At 45.6% G+C, this 21,759-nt stretch overlaps 1 protein-coding gene across 2 annotated transcripts in view; it reads left to right on the top strand.

Annotated features, from left to right (window-relative positions):
- TMEM132C (transmembrane protein 132C) overlaps positions 1-21,759 on the top strand; it is a 175,763-nt gene that overhangs the window by 49,183 nt on the left and 104,821 nt on the right. The window contains exon 2 of one of the 2 annotated variants that reach the window (XM_077187983.1): positions 5,224-6,112. In XM_077187983.1, coding sequence (XP_077044098.1) covers positions 5,224-6,112 — 889 coding nt within the window. Of the gene's footprint in view, positions 1-5,223; positions 6,113-21,759 lie in introns of those variants that run through there. The other variant, XM_077187984.1, reaches the window with a different exon arrangement.

Genomic DNA, 21,759 nt, shown 5'->3' with positions numbered 1-21,759 from the left:
GATATACTCTCAAAATGTGAGAGAAGTCTATTTAATAGAATATTATTGCAGTTTTTCATTTAACAATATACTGAATGAATGAAGTTAATATCTCCCACTGAAATAAAATAGGAAATTTGTTCACAATAACTGATTATAATATAATGTCTCCCAAAAATCTTTGCAATGTGGTTTAATTGAACTCTGATCTAGGCTAAATAAGACTGTGTCTATATCTGGGATTAAAATATGTCTGGTAACCAACCAGACTCCCTACTCCCATGGGTGTGAAGAATAGGAATATCCCATTTCAGGTCAGTCTGCAAAACCCTGCAGGTACAAACCTATCCTTGGACTTCAGCTTGCAGTTTAGGGAATCTGGATAAAAAAAACCTCCTAAAATAATTTTGTTAGCATTAATTTTGTTTGATGAAATTGCCCTCACCAGGTGCTCACAGAACATTGGGTAATAGGCTGCAATTTCCCTCAAATGTTTGCTCTGTGGATTTCTTGGCCAGATTGGTTTGCAGAGCTTATTTTTAACTTGACAAATTGGTCATCATGAGCATTTGACACTTGACATTGCCTGTGTGCAATTGGTTCCAGAGTCCCTGTGGTGGCTCAGAGGATGGGGAGGAACTGGGGCTCCTGCAGGTCCCCTGCCCCAGCTGATGTTTAGGAATGCTCACAGAGCTGCAGCTTTCAAGCCAGAGGGGAGTGAGAGTCTGAGCTCTGCCTGTCAGGGGGGAATCAGTCTGGATGTGAATGGCTGAGCCACTGCTCCCTTTGTTGCTGTATTTTATCAACCTCACAGTCCAAAATCTGTTCCGTATCCTCAATCTGAGCTTGTTTGGTTTAAGATTCCACTCAGTCTTTCCATCAGCAAAGTCTCCTATTTCTAGAAGGCAAGAAAAGGGGGCTTGGAGGGGATGAGAGCACAGCTAAGGTCATCCTGAGGTCTAAGTGAATGTATTTGCTGAGCTCTAGTTCTGAGCAAAACATTGCTACAAAGATTTCATACACTGTGAAGCCCTTAAATGTGACTGAGTGTGGTGCTGGCACAGAAAATTAAGGGAAAATGAACCAGCAAACAGAGCTGTTGACATTTTGGGTGAAGGAAACATTTGTGCTGATTGAAGAGAATCTTCCCTATTTCCATTCTGCTGTGCAGTTCCTGAGCTGGAATATGTGATTTGCTCTGCAGGAGCAGGACAGGTTTGTAGGGGAAGATGGAGTCAGAAGAGAATCCAAAGTTGGGATTTTGTGAGGGCATGGTTTGTGTCAGGGGCTCATCTGGGTACAGGGGCAGGTGGGAATGGGTGTCCATGGAAAGAACAGGGATGATAATTTACAGCATTTGCAGGGTTTTAGGTGATGGTGGTGCTGTGAATAACATTAGGTGGGGTTTATTTCTTAAAACTCTGGTGGCATGGAAGTGGAACAAAAATTAAAATCAGTGTGGTGCAGCATTCAATGATAGCTAGGTTCAGGAATAGAGGAAAGGTAGTTGGAAAAAGGAGGGAGAAGATCCTGCCTTAAAAGTTACAGAATTCTTGGTGGGAGCTGCAGCTGTGCTGGGGTTCCAGGAGGACACACAGGCACTGGAATCTCTTCAGCTCTTTTCCTCTGGCCTGTGTCCTGCAAGGACAATTATAAATGTGCCTCTGAGGGCCAGGCAAGGCGCAGGAAGGCTTCTCACATCACTCCCCCTTTGCATGGGCACGTGTCTTCTGCTCCTCACTGACTTCCCTGGCCCAGAACCTCTGACTGAGGGCACAGGCAGATGGTTGAAGGCTCAGTGGCTCATCCAGCACCAGGCACTGAAGATCTGTGGCCATTGGCCAGTAATCTCCCACCCACGAGCTAAAGCCTTCATTCCCTGCCCAACAGAAAGTCACTTCAAACCAACCTCCTAAAATAACAACTCCAAGACATTAAGCTTTTATGACTGTTCCAGTGAATCCAGCTCCATGTGAAATACCCCCAAAGAAAATTCCTCTTATGCTGGAATCCAAGAACTAATAATAATACTACAGATCAGAAGTCACTGTTTCCCATCCAATGAGCTCACTGGGTTGCAGGAATTTGAGCTGCTCTGTCACACTGGAGCCAGTGATGTGCTTAGCAGATGCCTGCTTGGGTTCAGATGAAGTGCTGCACAGGCATATGATGCCAGAAGAAGGATTAAAAAGTCACCAGGCTGTTACAAAGAAGAAATAATTACTTGTAAGCCTTTGCTTTTGTTCTTGGCTAATACTGGCTTTGTTTGATGGTTGTTAACCTTTTCCATGCAGGACTTCATCTCTGGGCAGCTGTGACTCCTGTTGGGTGATGGAAAGGGGTGTAAAGCATTTTAAAATGCAGAAATCTGTTCCGGAGCACCTGAAAGCACTGACAGGCAGAGCTGCTTTTTAAAAGTTAGTTTTTCAGGTCGAAAAAGTAAACACCGCTTAATGGTTATTTAAAATAATAACTTGTGCTGTGAAACTCAGGAAAACCCATGGCATCTTGTTTAAATAGATTCTCTGATAAATTAAAGAACTTTGAAACGGAGCTGATTAAGCATACAAAAGTGTTCTCTGGAAATGCAGGTAATTAATTATACCAGGATGTGAAAGTTATTGGGTAGAGATGAAGAGAATAGAACAAGTCCCTTAAGTGGTGGCCTGCAGTTGCTGATGCATGGTGTTGGTATTCTAAAAATAAAATGGACAATTTTAGCTACCAATTTTATCAGTAAAAGGCTTAAAGTGCTTAAATAAATTGTCTAAAGTACAGCCTTCAGTATAGAAATATAGGAACCCATTATGTATGGTATGAAAGTGGGTGGAAATCTTTTGACTACAATAAAAAAATAGTGAAGCTTTTTTCCTTTCTGCTGTCAGTCTGGCCACATGGGTTTTGCTGTTTGTGTTCAGCTTCTTAAGGCAGAAGTTGCATGACTGTTTTTCTTAATATTGGGCCAAGTCCTGCATACCTCCTGCATGTGACTAACCCAGGATAAATGAAGTGCCTGCAAAAGTGAGCCCACTGTCTGTCTGAGGGTAATGTGCTGCAGCAAAAGTCCTGGGAATTGCACAAAAACAGCTGCTAAGCCTCTAGCTTAGATCCTGACCAGCAACCCTTTGGAATCACAGGACTTCACTTGTCTCTGCAGCCTGCTGAGCTTATTTCTGATTTGTGTGGCTCTGTGGAAGGCAGGGATTCCCTCAGGAGCAGTGGGGCCGTGTCTGGAGAATCTCTGGGCATGGAAAAACCCTTCAGAAAACTTGTGAGCTTAAACCAGTTCATGCTTTCCTTCACCAAGAGCTCCTGTGCCTCCCCTAAGCCCAGCCCTGCCCTCTGGCAGCACGGCTGAGCAGCAGGACACCTAAGAAAGAAACTCTCACCAGTCACCGAGTCAGACTCAGGAGCCACACTGGCCCCCAAGGAATTCTTGTCCAGCAAGCCAGGTGTTTTCATTGAAAACCATGGGGGCATCTGTCCCAGAGGATGTTGGTGGCTGCTTTTTGCACAGGGCTGCAGGGAGGTGAGCACATCCCAGCAGGCTCATCCAGGGTGGGTGAAGGGGCTTGGAGAGGAAACTCCAAAGAAATCTGTAGGTTTTTCCTCTTCCCTTGAAAGGTCCGTGGTCCAACGTGGATCTCCCTTGTGTTCCTTTCAGAAGTGTTGGAATACCTGGGGATGGAATCCTGACAGACTCAGGTGAGGGAAATCAATCAGCTCAGGAGGTGGCATTTGTAACATCTTTTCCAGCAGAATTAAACTGTGTGCCAAGGACTGGAGACTTGCAGGGCTGTAACAGTGGGCTAAACCGATGTTTTATGTTTTAAATGTGATTCTGCCTGACAGAGAGGGTGTTGTGCTGCTAATTCACTGTTTCTTTTCCTTTTTTTACCTTTTCATTTTGATTTGTTTTAATTTCTGTCCAGTCATGGCAGTTTGCTCAGTTAGGAGAACAGTTCCATGGCGGCTCATGAATTAAATATGAGTGAACACATCTTAATTCCTTATTTCAAATTTATGGCTGCTGTCCTTTGAGAGTTCGGATTTCCCCCTCCTCTACATTTGTCTCCTTCTTTTCTTAGTTACCTCACACCTGCCTCCCCAAGCTCTTCATTCCCTGCACTCTGGCACTGCACACTCCACAGGACTGCAGTGGGGCTGTCTGTCAGCAGCCATTTGGTTTCATGACAGGTATCGATTGTTTACTCCTTACTTGAAAACATTTAATTAAATCTGACTGCATAATTAGCACGTTAGCAGCCAGACATGCCAGGGCAGCAAATGTGACTTGCAGAGCTCCCCAGGCTGCAGCCCTTTGTGAGGGAGGTGGTAAAGCAGTGTCTCTGTGGGCTGGTTTGGGATCCTCAGGTGTTCTGAGGTCCAGATTAATCTCTGCATTCTGTGTTGTCCTTGTGATTACTTTTATTCTTTAAAGAGCTGAACCTACACAGAACCTTAACTCTTCATTCTGCTGGGATTCCCTTAGGGCCCTCAGCTGAGGGCAAGCTCTGTTTTTTCAATACTCAAGAAGTCCAGCACTAGATGCATTTACCTTTTGTATCTGTGGTAAATCCCTTCAGCAGGGGTTAAGGAGAGGGGTTGTAAGCTGTATGACATAATCAACGTGTATTTGAACTCTTCTCCACTGTTATCTACCCTAATTTAGACAATACATTTTGCTTTTCAGCAATTTGTTGTTAATCTTAACAGGAAAACATTTAGATCAAAAGGGATCTGATGTTCAGCTGAAACTTGAAATTGGCCAGCACATGCTGGTTCTCTCTGTGTGCATCTTAGATATTTGTACTTGCTGAAATACTTCTGGGTTGTGATGTCCATCTGCATTTAAGAACATAGGAAATTGTCCGTATTTTACCACAGAGATATGGACTCTAGTGCCAGGAACAATAATACAAGAGCAAGGTTACTTGACAGAGAGAGTGAAATGGTTTTGTGTGTGTGTGTGTCCTGAGAAAAGCAGTTTCTTTGCACCTGGAAGAGAAGCTCCCTTTGATCCTGCAGGGCTGGCGACTGGCAGCCCTGGGGCTGTTGGTCATTGGGCTCTCTCAACATGCTGCATTTTATTTTCTTTTGCAAACATCGTACAGAAAAGAATTATCTATATCTAAACATGTCAATGCTCTTTGCATGGAATAATGCTTGAACCTAACTAAACACTGAAGTTGTGCTCAGTGTCCCATAAGCAGACTTGGTCTAACTCACCTTTTCTTTTATTAGTGACAGAGTGCCGAGGGGTCTTGGACAATAATCAGCGATTTTCTTCATTACCGACGTACCTACCTGTGAGTTACCGGCTCTTCAACGCCGAGACGTCTTTCTTCCTCAAAGAAGCCAACCAGGACTTCATGAGAAATTCCAGTTTGCAGTCCAGGGTGGAGTCCTTCTTCCCCTACAAAGCCAAGAGGCCGCCCGTGTTAAACGCCAGCTACGGACCCTTCTCGGTGGAGCAAGCAGTGCCCCAGGACCTCCTGCTGACTTCCAGCTCCTTTGGATCCGCCAACAAGTTCACCTACAACTGGAAGCTGCAGGCCTACATCCTGAGCAGCAAGATCTACCTGAGCAAGCCGCGGGTGCAGGTGCTGTTCTACATCGTGGGCAGGGACTGGGACGAGTACAGCCCCGCGGAGCGGCTGCCCTGCCTGCGCGTGTTCGCCTTCCGCGAGACGCGCGAGGTGCGCGGCAGCTGCCGCCTGCGGGGGGACCTGGGGCTCTGCGTGGCGCAGCTGGAGCTGCTGCCCAGCTGGTTCAACCCCCCCACGGTGCTCACGGGCCGGAAGAAGCCAGCGGAGCAGCTGGAGGGGAGCCCCGTGGAGCTCTACTACACGGTGCAGCCCGGGGACGAGAAGGGCGAGTGCACGGCCGAGGATCTCCGCAAGGGCAACGCCATCCGGCCCGGGAAGGATGGCGTGGATGAAAGCATGTCCCACCTGCAGAGGATTGGCTCTGTCAGCCTCTACCGTGGCCAGGAGGCCTCCCAGCTCACGGAGCTGCGGCTGGACAGCAACGTTGTGGTGTGGCTGCCCTCCAAGCCCGTCAAGCAAGGCGAGGTTGTGAATGTTTACGTGACGATTGCCAACAATTCCACCGTGGATCAGTTCATCCTCAGGTAAGGAGGTTGGCCGGGCGTGGTTCTGGCGCACAAAGACGTCGGGGATGCGGGATGGATCTCGGCTGATTTGAAGCTGATCCCCACTGAAGGTTGCTCCCAGTCACTGAAATACCTTATTTTCCTCTTTGCATGCTGTGAGGAGGATTGAGAGCCCCGGTCACGGGGAGGTTTTCAGCGTGTCTGCAGTGCCGTTTATCACAGGCCCACGGTGTGCAGCAAGGTACAAAAGTGCTGCTTTAGCAGGGCTGTTTCTGTGCTGTGACAGACAGCCAGGCATCAGGAAACTTCTCTGCTTTATGGCGCTTTTAAAACCAGGTTTTTATTGCGCAGGCATGGAGTTTGAATGTAGAAAAACTTCAATTACCTGCTTTTCTGTAAGTGCTCTGGCAGAGCTTGCCTCTCCCACACACAGAGTGGTTTTGTTAGGAGAGCTCTGTAGGGAGGGTTTAACTATCCACTTGCAGTTAAGCGGTGTTTGTCTTTGGCAGCACATTTGTCCTTTAAATAAAGCCCAAGGTGTTTGATATTGCTGCTGCCTGTAAGGGACTGTTAGAAGTGAGTGCCATTATTTTGGCCAGGAGTGGGAACACAGGAGCTGCCTTACTGGGTCAGATCACTTCCCTTTTATTTTCATTTTTAGCCGTTTCCCTACCGATCAGATGAAAATCCTTTGAGGATGACAAAGACTGGGAAACTTGTTAATCACTGAAGAATTTGATGTATCTTTTTTTAACTTGTTACCAGGCTTTAAATTCAGTGGAAATTTCCACGGTGATAAGCAACAATTGCTCTCTAAAGCCTCAGGGAATCAGTTTCCCAAAAGATTCTGCACATGAAAGAATTTATTTCTAAGGCTTATATGAATTAGATTAATACATAGTTGACAACCACCGAGGAGAATAGCCTTTAGAACAGGAAGTGTCGCTTGGCAGATAAAAGGCTTTTATTTGAAAAAAGGGGGATTTTAGTCATCCTAGAACCGTTGTGGTGTTTGCAGCTTTGGTTAAATTGGCGAGATAATCTCCCAGACACCTGTTTACTGAGTGAAACCTCTGTGCTAGAAGTATTTTCTGATGTTGTTACTTCCCTTCTATTGAAAATCCCTTTACACAAAGTAGTAGAAACAGAATACTTTTGCACATAACAAACATAGCTGTGGTGAAAGAAGAAATCCAGAGGCAGTGAGCTGGGTGTTTGTTGGGTGAATGGGAGTGGGGATCGCTCTCTGAAGGTCCATGTCACTGTCTTTATTTTCCTGAAAAGCGAGCTGAAGAGCAACAAGCTTGTTGAAATCTGGGGCTGTGTTTCTTTGCTCGGAAATGAGTCTGGCTGAGAGGTGCAGGAGACAGGGATGGGAATGGGGGATGTTGGAAGCTGCCTGTGTGACTCGCTGTTGTGTACAGAGAGAGGATTGCCTTTAGTGTTGGGAACATTTATCTGGAATGCACAGGCTGACACAGGTTGGTTCTGGGGCTGGAAAAGGGTTGTTCTGTCTGACTGAACTGTGAGGAGAGCTTGCTAACACTTTATATGGAGTTCAGAGTTACACATTAAGGCAGTACAGAATGTAAAAAAATATGAAAGCTAAAACTGAAGGCATCAGCAGAGGGCTGGTGAAAGGCTGGCAAAGAATGGAGCTTCCCATTCTGTGGTGGGAATCTGATGTCTTCAGAGCAGCTTTGAGGTGTGGAAGGGGTGGGGTGTGAGCCAGGAACCCGTGGAGTGTCTGTGTCTGGGGAGAGAGAGCCCAGAGAGCAGAGCAGCCAGGGAATAGCAGTGCATATGCTGGGCCTGCCTGGGGGCCCCCTTAACCTTCTCCCTGGCCATTTGCCTGCCTGGAGAGAGCTGTGTGCTCTCATCCTCCTGGGCTCCCAGCACAGCAAGCCCTACATCCTATGACATGCACTCACATTTAATCATCCTAAAGAAAAACACACCACACGTTATCCCCGGGCACAGTGGGCTTGTTTATTTTCTGCTCCTTGTATATTATTCATTGAGGTATTGCAACATGCAGAGCTGAAGCAAACAGCATGTGATCATTGCTTGGGGGGGTGGGAAATAATAGCTACAAATCTTCTCTGGCAAAAGGGAAGCAGACTGGTCTCAATGACCTCATAGCCACAAATCATGGCAAGTGAAAGCGTGGTCTTAAATTGTGTCTTCATTCAGAATCCTGGTACTGTATCTGTTAATTTATCAGTGTCCTTAAATTGTCTTAATTCAGCATCCTGGTACCGTATATGTGAATTTATCTGTGTCCTTAAATTGTCTTAATTCAGCATCCTGGTACCGTATATGTGAATTTATCTGTGTTCTTAAATGGTCTTGATTCAGCATCCTGGTACTGTATGTGTGAATTTATCTGTGTTCTTAAATGGTCTTCATTCAGCATCCTGGTACTGTATGTGTGAATTTATCTGTGTTCTTAAATGGTCTTGATTCAGCATCCTGGTACTGTATGTGTGAATTTATCTGTGTTCTTAAATGGTCTTGATTCAGCATCCTGGTACGGTATGTGTGAATTTTTCTGTGTTCTTAAATGGTCTTGATTCAGCATCCTGGTACTGTATGTGTGAATTTATCTGTGTTCTTAAATGGTCTTGATTCAGCATCCTGGTACTGTATATGTGAATTTATCTGTGTTCTTAAATGGTCTTGATTCAGCATCCTGGTACTGTATGTGTGAACTTATCCCTGCCCTTAAATTTTGTCTTCGTTCAGCATCCTGGTACTGTGTATATGAATTTATCCGTGTTCTTAAATTGTGTCTTCATTCAGCATCCTGGTGTTGTATCTGTGAATTTATCCATGTTCTTTAATTGTCTTAGTTCAGCATCCTGGTACTGTGTACATGAGTTTATCCACGTTCTTAAATTGTGTCTTCATTCAGCATCTTGGTGCTGTATCTGTGCATTCATCAGCCCAGGAGCACCAGTAAGGTCAGGAGGATGGCTGGTGTGGCAGGGGTGAGGAGGGTGGTGCAGGGCAGTGCGTTAATGCCATAGGAGCACCGTGTGGATAAACACAGCTCCTCCTTTCCTGCACCCAGTAAGCACAAGAGTGTGGTGGGAACAGTCCAAACCATCCTGAGAGGTTGTAGGTCCTGTTCCTGTCCTGCTGTGTCACCTCTGGTAGGTCTTCACAGGCATTTTCTACCTGCAAAACCAGAAAATGCAAACAGTTGGTCAGCATCACCCTTGGGAGTGTTCAGCCCTTTTGCTGCAGGACTTTGATTTCCTCTCATAAAGGGTTTCAGGTTTGCCTTATGTTACCAACAACAATATGAATGGGAAAATCTTGATGAAAGAGCTGAAGGAATAGAGAAGGGGGAGGAAAATATTGCCCTGCTTTCCTACCACTGGATTTCTGGGCTCCCAAAAGAGAGATGAATTGCCTGCTTGATGTACAGTAAGGAAAATTGCTGTTACCTCTAGCAGCTGGTAAAGTATGAACGGAAGGAAAGAAGCATCAGTAGAGGAAAGGAAATGAAAAAACCCAGCAATTTTAAAAATGAAGATCATTGAGGTCTTGTGTCCTTCCCAGAGCTGCCACAAATTGTTACCACTGGCTTTGGCAGAGCTACCAGGACTGATTGTCACCTCTCTAAGTGCTGTTGCCCTCTTCTCTAATGTGAGAATCATTTTGGGTGTGTTGTCTGTGAGGATTAGAAGCAAAATCATTAGGGCATGACCCTGTTCCTGACTGCTTTCATGAACCCTCACACCTGCCAGGCTGCAGGAAAGGGAAAGCATCATAAGCAAACTGAAAGGAAGGTATTCTTGTGGGGTTGACTTCCAGAAGTTCCACATAACTGGATGTGATGCTTGAAGGGGTGCTTGAAGGTGAGGAGGAGGCTGGGGAGGGGTGAGCTGAAGGCACCAGGCAGCTCTGAAAAGGTTCTCCTGTGGGCACTGCTGTGTGTTCTGGAGCTGGAGATGCTTCTCCAGGTGCTCACCACGACAGGACCCTGCCAGCTGTTCCTCATGCCAGGTTGTGCCAGTTTTTGGAGCTCAAAATACTTCTGCTCCATTTCTGGAGCTCAAAATACTTCTCCAGGTGCTGAGCATGGAAGGACCCTGCCAGCTGTTCCTCATGCCAGGTTGTGCCACGTTTGGCTGGGCAGAGCCGTGCCCAGCACAGGGCTGAGCAGAAGGGTGGCAGTGCTGAGTGCTGCCTGTCCCTGGGCACTCTGCAAGGTGCTGAACCAGCAGATAACCTGATTTACAGGAGCTATCGAGCGGGAGAAGTGAAGAGAAAGGGGATGAAGTTGTTACATCCTGATTAGAGAAAAGAGGTGTAACACAGGAGAGGCTTTTCCTTCCCTTCAGGCTTCTCATTAGAGATTTTGCAGTGCAGCTCGCTGCACCTGGAGGCATCCAGGGTGTAATCAGTGTCCAGCAAACAAATCAAGCCAACACAATGGATAATGAGGAGTAATAATAAATCTACAAATTGGATAAGGATAAATGCAGTGAGGAAGGCCATTAAACCCATGAGCTAGGACAGCTCTCACATGTCAGTGCCTAATGAGTATTGACAGCAGGGCTGTGTTGGGTGCTGCTGGCAGCAGCTGAAGGACCTGGAGGAGGCTGCATGTGAAGAGCAGCACCAGAGGTAGGAAAGGTTGTTATGGTCATAACATCTGTGTAAGTGCTTGGGAATCTCAATATAAAATCCAGTTTGGAGGCACTGGTCATGAAAAACAGGCATCTTCAACACTAACCCTGCCTGTTGTGCATGAAAGACCTGTTTGAGCCTCCCTAGGGAATAAACCTGTCCCAGGAGCTTGGCACTGCCCTCAGCTGCACCAAAAATAACCAAAAATAGTAACATTTTCAAGCAGCTACTGTTTGCTTTTAGATAGTGACATTTTCATCTTACCATATGATGAAATAACATTTACTACCCTGAGTTCTGTACTTAATTGTTGGTTCATTAGATCTTGACACTGCAGTGTGGTGGCATCATGGCAAACACAAGTGACATCCTGAAGCTGAAGATATCAAAACATGCAAACCTAAACCAGGGCTGGAATCGCTCAAGTTTTGTGTTAACCCAGAATTTGGGATGCATTATCCCAAGGATCTATTTTCCACAGTAAATGGAATGCAGTTTTTAAGCTCTGAGGTGAAGGGTGGTTTTGTTTTTTTTTTTACACTGATTCATATTTAAAACCAGCAGAGCTTGGAGTGAAATGAAGAGAGACAGAAGAGTTTGGTAGGATGCTCTTCTGGGTGTACATGTCCATCTCCAAATGGCAAGAATTGCAACAAAGCATTTTTCGTGTCCTATGCAGCTTTGCACTGCTTAAATATTGAAGAGTCATTTCACTGCATGAAAGCATTTCAGGTGGCATCTGAAGGGACAGGAGTTTGAATCTCATAATTTCAGGGTGTATTTTAATTGGAAAATTGAGTTGCTTTATGGCATTGATAGGGCCCCTAGAGCCAGGTGCTAGTCCAGAGTTGCTCTGCAAAAATGCCCAGAGGTGTCAATTATGACTTGAAGGGGTTTTATATATTTTGTTGACAGAGGTTTATATACTTCACTGTCTGCTGTTCAGCCTAGTGGAACTTTACATCTGAACTGATTTTTTTTTTGTTTGTTTTATTTTCCCTTCTGTAGAATGATTAGTAACAATTCAGTTGCACATCCACAGTGGAGCAGGTTATTGAAGTACACTGGGGGATTATGTCTTTAGCAAGTGCTGAGGTACAGCAGCACCTTGCAGTGCTTTGTTGAGATTTCTCCCAAGTAGATTCATAGCAGTGGTGCCATCAGCTTGGATGTTCTGCTCCAGTAAGCAATGGGGGCAGTCTGCTGGAGCACTCCTAATTACCATTTACTGGAGAAGTGACACACTAAAGGGGGAATATTTCCCAGTGTAGCTTTAAAAAGCATTCGTGATGTAAAAAATACTTCTTCAAAGAAGGGAACGTGTTAATGCTATTTTGAGAGAGTGGCATGCGCTCCAGTTTAATTTCATTAGCCCTTAGCAGGCACTTTTCAGGGACATTGGTGTCACACCAGAGGCAGCTGGGTCCTCCAAACTAATGACTCGTTCTCAGAACTGCTAAGCTGGGGAGGAGGATGTCCTTTAAACATCTGAGAAAGGTGCTTCTCACCAGAGCAAGGGAAGGAGGAAAGAGCTCACTGTGGCAGCAGCAGTCTGGTTTAATAAAGTTTTAAAAAGAACTAATTATTAACTTGAAATTGAAGCTACCTAGAAAAGAGGAAACAGGCACTCTCCCCTGACTCTTTAAATGCCTCTGAAAAACTGTGGAGCCTGAGAAACCTTTTGAACAATTATCCAACAAAATGTACTCATTACCTCTGAGAATAACCTATGGATTTATTGTTGGAAGGCTGATTCTGTGTCTGTGCTTTGGAAATCATTTGCTGATTGACCAGGTGGGTGAAGCACAGCTTTGCAGCCAGGAGGAGGCCCCAGACCCTGCTGAGAGCAGGAGCTGGGCAGGGAAGCTCAGTGCTGCTGAAATCCATGGAGACCTCAGGTTAGAGCCTCCCTTGGGAGAGCATCACCTGCACACCTCGGTCAGCTCCTGTGTGGTGGAATTCTGTCCCACAGAAGTGGGCAGGGATTAACTGAACTGGCAGGGCAGCACTTGCACAATGTGGGAGCAGGTGCTCCCAAAGTGAGGAGCTGTGGGTGCTCTGAGCTGGCTCCAGGGCTATCTCCATGGAGCTGTAAACAAACCCGAACTACATATCAATATTATATATAAATATATATACACACTACTATGTATAAATACATATACACTATATATAACTATATATAAATACATATAACTATACATAAATATATAAATAAATACATATATAAATGTTGTATATATATACACACACTATATATAACTATATATAGTGAATATATGTATATTTATAAATATATTCTCTGAGCTGGGTCCCAGGCTATCTCCATGGAAGAACTGTAAATAAACCTGAACTATATATAGACATTTATATATAAATATATATATTTATATATATATATTTATATATATAAAATATATATATTTATATATAAATAAATAAATATATATTTATATATAAATATAAATCGTTATGTATAGTTATAGTATATATATAGTTAGTATATATAATAGTATATATATAGTTAGTATATATAATAGTATATATATAGTTATGTATATATAACTGTACATAAATATACATAAAGATATAGACCTGTACATAAATGTACATAACTATATATAAATAAATACAAATATAAACATAGTGTATATATGTGTGTATATATATATATACCTATATTGTGTGTGAGTGTATATATATACATATTGTGTGTGTGTGTGTATATATCCACACACACAATATAAAATGGATTTGGATTTTTGCACTTCGGGCTTGTGTGTTGGAAAACTTTTCCTAATGTGTTGATTGGAGCAGTGGAGGAAATGGATGGGGGCAGTTGTAGGGATTGGCCGTGAAGGGGAGAGCAGGAAATCAGAGAGTTCTGGCTCCTGGTGCTGGAGCCAGGGCTGCCTTCCCTGCTGGCAGAAGTGTTGGGGTGCAGGGATTCGCAGCGAGGTGTGCAGATAAACCCCGGTGTGCGGTGCTGCCCTTGCCGTCCCTCCAGCTGTGGCACCGCTGGCTGCCCCCGGTGCTGCTGCCCTCCTGCCCAGGGCTGCCTGCAGCGGGACAAGGCGCCGCTGCTCATTCATTCCTGTTTAGACTGTTAGCCACTCGTGTGACTCGAGTTACAAGCGTTAATTAAATCCCTGCTTCCCTGCCTAATTAGTGACAATGGTGGCTCGTTAGGAGATCACACGGCGTAAACCCCAATCCTCCCGAGCCAGCAGAGAGGAGGGAAATCCCGCTCTGCTGGGAGTTCCATCGAACCAAGAGGATGTTCCGTGGCTGTCTGGAACAAGGCTGTGATCTGCTGCATCGGGGGATCCCCCGGGAATCCTCAGTGTCATTATCTGACAAGCTGTTGGGTTCCAGGGCCGCTGGAAGCAGGGAAGTGTGTGAGCCTCTGGGTCTGAATGGAAATGAGCATCCCCGAGAAAAACCGAGGCTTTGACACCTTCGTGCATCTGCTCGGGCTGCAGAAGCAGGAGTGACTTGCTGGAGTCATACTGGGGGGACAGCAGCAGCCCCAGCTCAGAGCTTGCAGGGAGGAGGATTTGGGGAGCAAGGATGAATGGGGGGAAATCCAAGAGCGCCAGCAGAGCTGTAAAATCTGATGGGTTTGTTGTTTTATTGGTGCTCGTGGGGCTTATTATTGAAGACAGAAAGTGTCAGATTGATTGAAGTTTCTGTTCTGGCAGAATGCTGCTCCTCACTCATGACAGCACAGGCACAAAGAAATCACATTGTTGATACGTTCTTGTGGCACTTCACAGTTAAAACTCCCACAGAAGGCACCAGGATCTTGGGAAGAGCTGCTCTGCACCACTCTGCACTCAGAATGCTGAGTTTTCCTGTAAATTATAGAGTGTTTGACTCCAAGTTTTGCCACCATTTCCTTTGGGACCCCCTTGGGTGTGTTTCCTTGAAATCCCACCCTGCCCAGGTGTGCTGTCTCTTGAGGGAGGTGTGTGTTGTTGTGTTTAGTATTCTCTTGAAAAGCAAGCTGCATTTTTACAGACTTTGAACGCACAGAAGAGCTGATTAATTCATGGTTGAGATGAGACTGGGTTAAAAGGAAATTCAGCAATTTTTTTGTTGTTTGTTTGCCTGGTTCCTGGTGTGTTACAAAGTGTGTGTATTAGCAAAGCTGCCAGGGGGTTAATTTACACTAACAGCCTAATCATCTCCAGTGACACCGTGTTAGGTTTTCATACTGCTGCTGAGATCAGCAAGGCTAGAGAGAGGAGGGCTTGAGGAACAGCCTGGGTCTTGGGAGGAGAGAAAAATGGGGGGCAGCACTTCAGACACAGCCCTCTGCATTTCCAGCTGTCAGGCTGCTTAAAAGAATCTCTTTTTCATCCAAGCTCTGGCTCTCAGATGTAACCCTTCATTTCCAAAGTGCCACCAGAGCGAGCTCTTTGTACAAGACAGACAGGCTCATTAAGGGGAATATGTGGCACTTTCCAAAATGCAGAGCTTGCTTCCTCAACCTCCCTGATTAGTTGTGAACCAGAACACATAAATAGTTGTGGGTCATGAATCACAGCTTGGTTTTGCAGATAAAAGAGTGTCTGACAGACCAGACCATAAAGTCATGGTTCATCTTCCATTCACCCCAGGAGTGCTGGGATAGAAGTTCAGCCCTGCAGGTGATCACTGAGACAAAAATGTGACTGACCAGCCTCAGGGGTTCCTCATTTGGCATACTGGACATTCCTATTTTGAGGAACCTGAATTTTCCTATGGCTTGCATGGCTGCTTGCTCAGGGCTGTGAGCTTGACTGCAGCTTTTAAGAAATGAGGTGGGGTGATGGTAATTGCTGGAGTCACTGAGTCACTCCTGTGCCTGCTCTCTGCAGGTTCTACGGATACCACCAGTAGCAACCAAAATATTTTTCTGCTTGAGGTGATGTCTAGCTTAGAAAAAGCTCTGATTGCATTGAGAATTCTTCCTGTGGAAAGGAAGCACCAGCCCTCAGCAGGAGGCTGTCACTTAGGAACGGGCCCAAATTTAGTCCTGTGGAAAGTAATGAGGATATTCACAGGCTTTAGGCTACTTTTTATTCCTCTGGATTCCAGACATCCATGACAGGCCACATTAGCAGCAGCCTCTGATTTTCCCTTCTATAGCAGCCTGATTACAGTTTTCCAGTAGAAAGGAATGACAAAACCATTTTTTGGGTATGTACTTGGTCACTGTTGGTTGTGTGATGATGACTGTGGACAATGTACCCTTGTAATACTGGGGTTTGAGACAGAAGATGATAAAAGGCTGATTTTAAAGCTGTGGCTCATTTGTGAATAGAACAGAGCTGGCCTGAGCAGAGGCTCAGGGCAAACACAAGAAAGAGCAGGGAGTGTGTCACAAGCCAGCCATGGGGACAGGAGTGTCCCAGTAGTGTTCAAGGAGGTGGCTTTGGGTCCTTGGGACTGGACTTGGGTTTGTGGGAGGGTCCTGCTGTCCTCAGGATCCATGAGGGTGGTGATTCCAGGTGGAAGGAGCCTCTAGAGGGAAGCCCCAGCACCTTGGGGCTCAGGTCCCTCGGGGCTGAGCTGGGTCACCCTGCCCTCCCAGGAGCTTCCCAGTGCCTTTCCTGGTGCTGTCAGTGCCCCAAAGCACAGGAACAACTCCCCCAGTGCCTTTCCTGGTGCTGTCAGTGCCCCAAAGCACAGGAACAACTCCCCCAGTGCCTTTCCTGGTGCTGTCAGTGCCCCAAAGCACAGGAACAACTCCCCCAGTGCCTTTCCTGGTGCTGTCAGTGCCCTAAAGCACAGGAACAACTCCCCCAGTGCCTTTCCTGGTGCTGTCAGTGCCCTAAAGCACAGGAACAACTCCCCCAGTGCCTTTCCTGGTGCTGTCAGTGCCCCAAAGCACAGGATGAACTCCCCCAGTGCCTTTCCTGGTGCCTGAGAGTGCCCTAAAGCACAGGAACAGCTCCCCCAGTGCCTTTCCTGGTGCTGTCAGTGCCCCAAAGCACAGGAACAACTCCCCCAGTGCCTTTCCTGGTGCCTGTCAGTGCCCTAAAGCACAGGAACCCCCCCAGTGCCTTTCCTGGTGCCTGAGAGTGCCCTAAAGCACAGGAACAACTCCCCCAGTGCCTTTCCTGGTGCCTGAGAGTGCCCCAAAGCACAGGAACCCCCCCAGTGCCTTTCCTGGTGCTGTCAGTGCCCCAAAGCACAGGATGAACTCCCCCAGTGCCTTTCCTGGTGCCTGAGAGTGCCCTAAAGCACAGGAACAGCTCCCCCAGTGCCTTTCCTGGTGCCTGTCAGTGCCCTAAAGCACAGGAACAACTCCCCCAGTGCCTTTCCTGGTGCCTGTCAGTGCCCCAAAGCACAGGAACAGCTCCCCCAGTGCCTTTCCTGGTGCTGTCAGTGCCCCAAAGCACAGGAACAACTCCCCCAGTGCCTTTCCTGGTGCTGTCAGTGCCCCAAACCCCCTGTTCAGAGCCCTGTGCAGCCAGGATACTGCAGGTGACAATCCAGCCTGGGCACAGCACATGAGGATGATGTGTAACCTCCCTTCTCCAGACTCAAGGGTACTGCTGAAGAATTTTTCTCTTATCTCTCTGAGACAATGCTACTGTAATTTGTACTGGGCAGAAATATTGAGAGAGCTGAATGAAGATTTTATCACTTGGTTGTAGATAGTGACAGCTGGGTAATGTTAATATCTTCTGAAAGATCTTTAAAGGAATCTTGAATAGTTGTGCAGAAATTAATATGCCTCATCCCTCTTTGTGTTACTGAAGTGGGGCTGTGCTGTCATCTCCAGCCTGCATTCTTTAATTTTCATAGCGAGGCCTGATGGGCTCTCTGTCCATTGCTATGGTAACTGCTGCTTTATTTCTTACTCAAAGAAAACATTGACATAAACCCCACCACAACATGTCCTTTTTATTCACTGTGCACACCTAATGGATGCCAGAGCTGTGCAAATATGTCATGATTGTGCTGGATGGAGAGCAGTAACCTGCAGGGCTCCTGCCCTGGTGGGGAACTGGTGTCACCTTTCAGCACACACAGAGTTTTATGTCAGCTACTTCAGCTCTGCTTTTATTCCTGCCCATGTTTAATTAGATTTCAGACTCTTCAGGGTGGAAACAGTCCCTGGCTGGGAGTTGGGAAGTGCTGTGGGGGAACGGGCTCTAACAGCAGATGAGGCATGTGAACTTTGGTTTTGCTCTTAAACAGCTCCATTTTGAAGTGGAATTGATCCCATGAACTTCTGGCAGTCGTTCAAAATCCCTCCCAACCTTTTTGTGAGCGCTAATGAAGGGAGTAGAGGTTCTTTCCCTGTGCTAGTACTTCTGTTTTGTTGCCTTAAAACCCCCAAATGTCTCATGAAAAGCTCTACAAAACTGCAGTAGCCTAAGTCCCCTCCACGAGGTTCTGCTACCCAGTTTGCTCCAGATTGCTGCTCCTCACATCCTCTGGGAGTGATGCAGAATAAAGTGTTCCCAGTTCCTCCCAGCGTGGGCAGCTTTGAGTCCCCACAGCCCTGAGACATCCCTGCCAGGGACAGCTCTGAGCTCTGGCTCTTCTTGAAGGGAAAAATTCTCCTGGAAAAATCTTTCTGCAAGTGTTTTCCCTGCTCCCTATCACAATTATCTGATAAGTGTGGCAATTATCTTTTCATCTTAGAGTAAAAAACAAATTAAAAAGAAATAATTAAAATCTAATCATTATCTACAATAAGAAGAAGCTTGCATATTCTGTGTTGCATTCTGCATGATTTTAGATGGAACCTCATTAAACATCTTTACACCTCTTAGGTTCATCTCTGCTAACCCTTCAGGGGTTTCCCAGGGGGAAATGACTCTGTAGCACCTTGCTCTAAAACCTACAGAGTTTATTCTGACAGAGCATTTTGCTGGAGTGCTGGCATTAAAGATGCTGTGCATGGAGAGCAGTGTTTGCAGGGCTGAGCCCCAGTTCTGCACTGAGGTTTTCCTGCAGATTCTGTGCCCTGCGTGCAGCCCTCCCTAAATCAGGACTGTGCTTTCTGAACTGCCTCACCCTGCAGGTGGGAACGTGCAGTGACAATTGTGGGAAGGGTCTCAGTGCTCCCCTGGTTGACAGGGTGATGCTTTTGTGCCTCTGCAGGGTTATTTTGATCCCAGAGTTTGCTGTGGTTTAAATAGAGCTGATCCTGCTTTGGGGGCACTCCTTTAAATGCCGGTAAAGCAGGAGCAGAGGGTGGAGTTTTGGATGTCCTGCACTGAACAGGAGATGTGTTAGGTAAGAGCCACTCTCTCTCCTCATCCCTTAACAGCTCTGTTCTCATCTCCCCAAATGAGGGTGAGTCATGGCCAGATCTCAGCTGGATGCAAGAGCAATTCCTGCAATGGGAAAGGTTTGAGAACTCCCTGTTCTGGGGAGCTGTGCTTGTTCAGAGGCAGCGATTGTCCTGTTGTGTGTAATTACATCTGCCTCCCTGTACCCACTGCTGCTCGTTCCTGGCTGTGTTCTTAGCTAAGTCCTGCCTGTTCAGAGAGGAAATTTAACAGCAAAAGCAGGTGAAACATCCACGTGTCCTTCTCTGCTCAGAAAACATCTAAAAGGATAAGGAATGTTGCTTTGATAATTATTTAAATGCTGCTTAATGGGCCTCCTGGACTGGTTAGATTCGATTGTGATTTGCCTTTTCACCAAATACTCAACTGATTCAGCAACATGAAAGAAAAGGGGGAAAAGGACAGGAGGATTGTGGTAATTGAGTCTTTCCAAATGTAAGAAAATCAGTCAGTTCTATTGAAATTCACAATTGCCAGTCTGAAGCGTACTTAAGTGTTTGTTTAGTGGATAACTGGTTTTACCTTTTATTTGCCTTTTCCAGAAACACAAAAAGGATAGAAAAATAAGAAACACAAAATGAGTTTAACTCAATCTGAGCATGTTCTTAGTGGCTGAAAAAAAAAAAAAGAAAACCAGCTATTCTCTGTGTTCTATTAAAGCTTCGTTATTCAGAGCAGAAAGAGCCATGAGTGGGAATTCATTTCAGATGGGTATTTTGGAGCAAATTGGAATCTGGATTGATTTTCATAGGAAAGTCTTAAAATCTGGCCATTTATGCTTTTTAACATCTTCCTAGTGTGTATGTAAGGCTTAAAGCACCCTTAGAGAAAAGTTTCTGTAAGAGTCCAAATGAGTGGTGCTGTCCTGGTGGGTAAAGCTGATTGTGCTTAATCGTCAGAATTTTTTTTTCCCCAATTTTCATTTCAATTAAGTTTTTTTATTCTGATACAGGTATTTACATTTATGTGAGTAAGTTGGTTGTACTAGAACTTGAGATTTATACCTTTCCCTAAGTGTGTGGTTTAGTGTCTAAAATCCAGTGCACCCTTTTGTAGAGCCAAGTGGACTGTTGTTTTCTTGTTTGAGTTGGCTCTTCTGGCTTCATCTGGAGCTGTGCCAAAAACATGAATATTCATTACACTGTTAAACAAGATTTTTATTGAAAACAAAAAATGGATCTGAAGCTTTCATTTGTCATTGTGAACTCAGCTAGTGAAAGCCCTGTGAACAGGCACATTTATCAGGGAGCTTTTTCTGGGGTTTTTTGCTTATTGAGTGAAAATTTGTTAGAGACCAAGAGTATCTCACTGGGCAGCGAGCCTGCTTTCAAGGTATTTCTGTGTACAATATGAATATAATAGAAATGAAATATATAAAATTGAATTACATTATTTTATATGTTGTATCAAGTAGGAAATGCTTTGACAAGTGCTGAGCCTCAGGGAAGGTGCTACAAGCAGAGGGCAGATACAAAAGGCAGTGCTCCCTTTTTGCAGGGCTGCTGGTGGTGTTCCCATCGCCAGCCTTTCCTTGGGATGGCATTCCCCAAGCTCAGAGCTGATTCTGAGTCCCTGTGCAGTGGCTGAATGAGAGACACTTGTTTCCCATGGATGGATGGATGGATGGATGGATGGGGAAAGTGAGGAGATGAGCAATCAGACAGGTTGCTCTGGCAGCCTCTGGCCTGTACAAGAAATTAAATAGGTTTAGCTTTTAGATGACACATGGAACTGATTTGAAAGGTCCTCCCTCATTTGTTTTGCAAGGTGAAGTTCTCATGAGAGCTGTCTGACTGTTCCACCCTGCAGAGCAGACTGGCTAGGGTTGTTTCCTTTTGTGTGTGTTATCCAGAAGACCAGTATCCAGAGATTACTGGGAGTTATTGATATTCTCATTCAGTCCTGCTGGCCAGTCCAGTGTGGTGCTTTGACAGCCTGCTGCCCAGCGTGTTAGGCTGGGTGGTGTTCATTTCTAAACTAACAGGAATGTTGTAAAAGCTGTGTAAGCTGCAGTGAAACAAGGGTTGGTTTTTTTTCAGGTATCTTAAACAATTCTCCTCTGAGCTAGAGGAGGAAGGCAAGAGCTAATTCCACACAAATTGCTTTGGTGTAAAAAGGGCATCAATGAGTGCAAGAATGGAGGACATAGCAGGGCAGGAGATCACAGCAGCTCCACAGTGAATGCTGATTTCCTCTGCCCTGAGATACCTGGCCCTGGGTTATTTTTCCCCAGCTGCAGTGACGGCAGGGCAGGAGGCAGAGTTTGCCTGCAGGACCATGGCACAGGCTGGGGCATCCCTGGAGAAGCTGTGGCCAAGGAAGGAGGACTCCCAAGGTTTGGAAACCAGGGGGGCTCTCAGGGTAGAGCTGTGGGAAAGAATTGCTATAACAACAAACTATTTGCTCTTAAAGAGGGGAAAGTATGTGACACCATCAAAGGGGGACAGGGATTCAAAGGGAAACACATGTCTGAAACATACGGGTCAAGTTTATTTGAAAGGAAAATTTGTTTGCTTTTGATTCTTTATAACATTTCCCATAGAGACTAGCAAATATAGCTGCCACATTTTTGGCAAAGGGTGTCTTATCCTAAACCTGAAACACTTAAGTACACATACTTACATAAATATGGTCTCTATTAGTTTCAGCTGTGGGACTTCTAATCCCTGCCTTTTGTAGTTTTTTGGTTTTTTTGTTTTGTTTTCCTCTGTTGGCTGTGTTTGAAGC

This window comes from Agelaius phoeniceus, chromosome 18 (assembly GCF_051311805.1).
Source record: "Agelaius phoeniceus isolate bAgePho1 chromosome 18, bAgePho1.hap1, whole genome shotgun sequence".
Classification (NCBI taxonomy): Eukaryota; Metazoa; Chordata; class Aves; order Passeriformes; family Icteridae; genus Agelaius; species Agelaius phoeniceus.
Note: the sequence above shows the minus strand (reverse complement) of the source record. Positions and strands in the feature narration are given on the sequence as shown.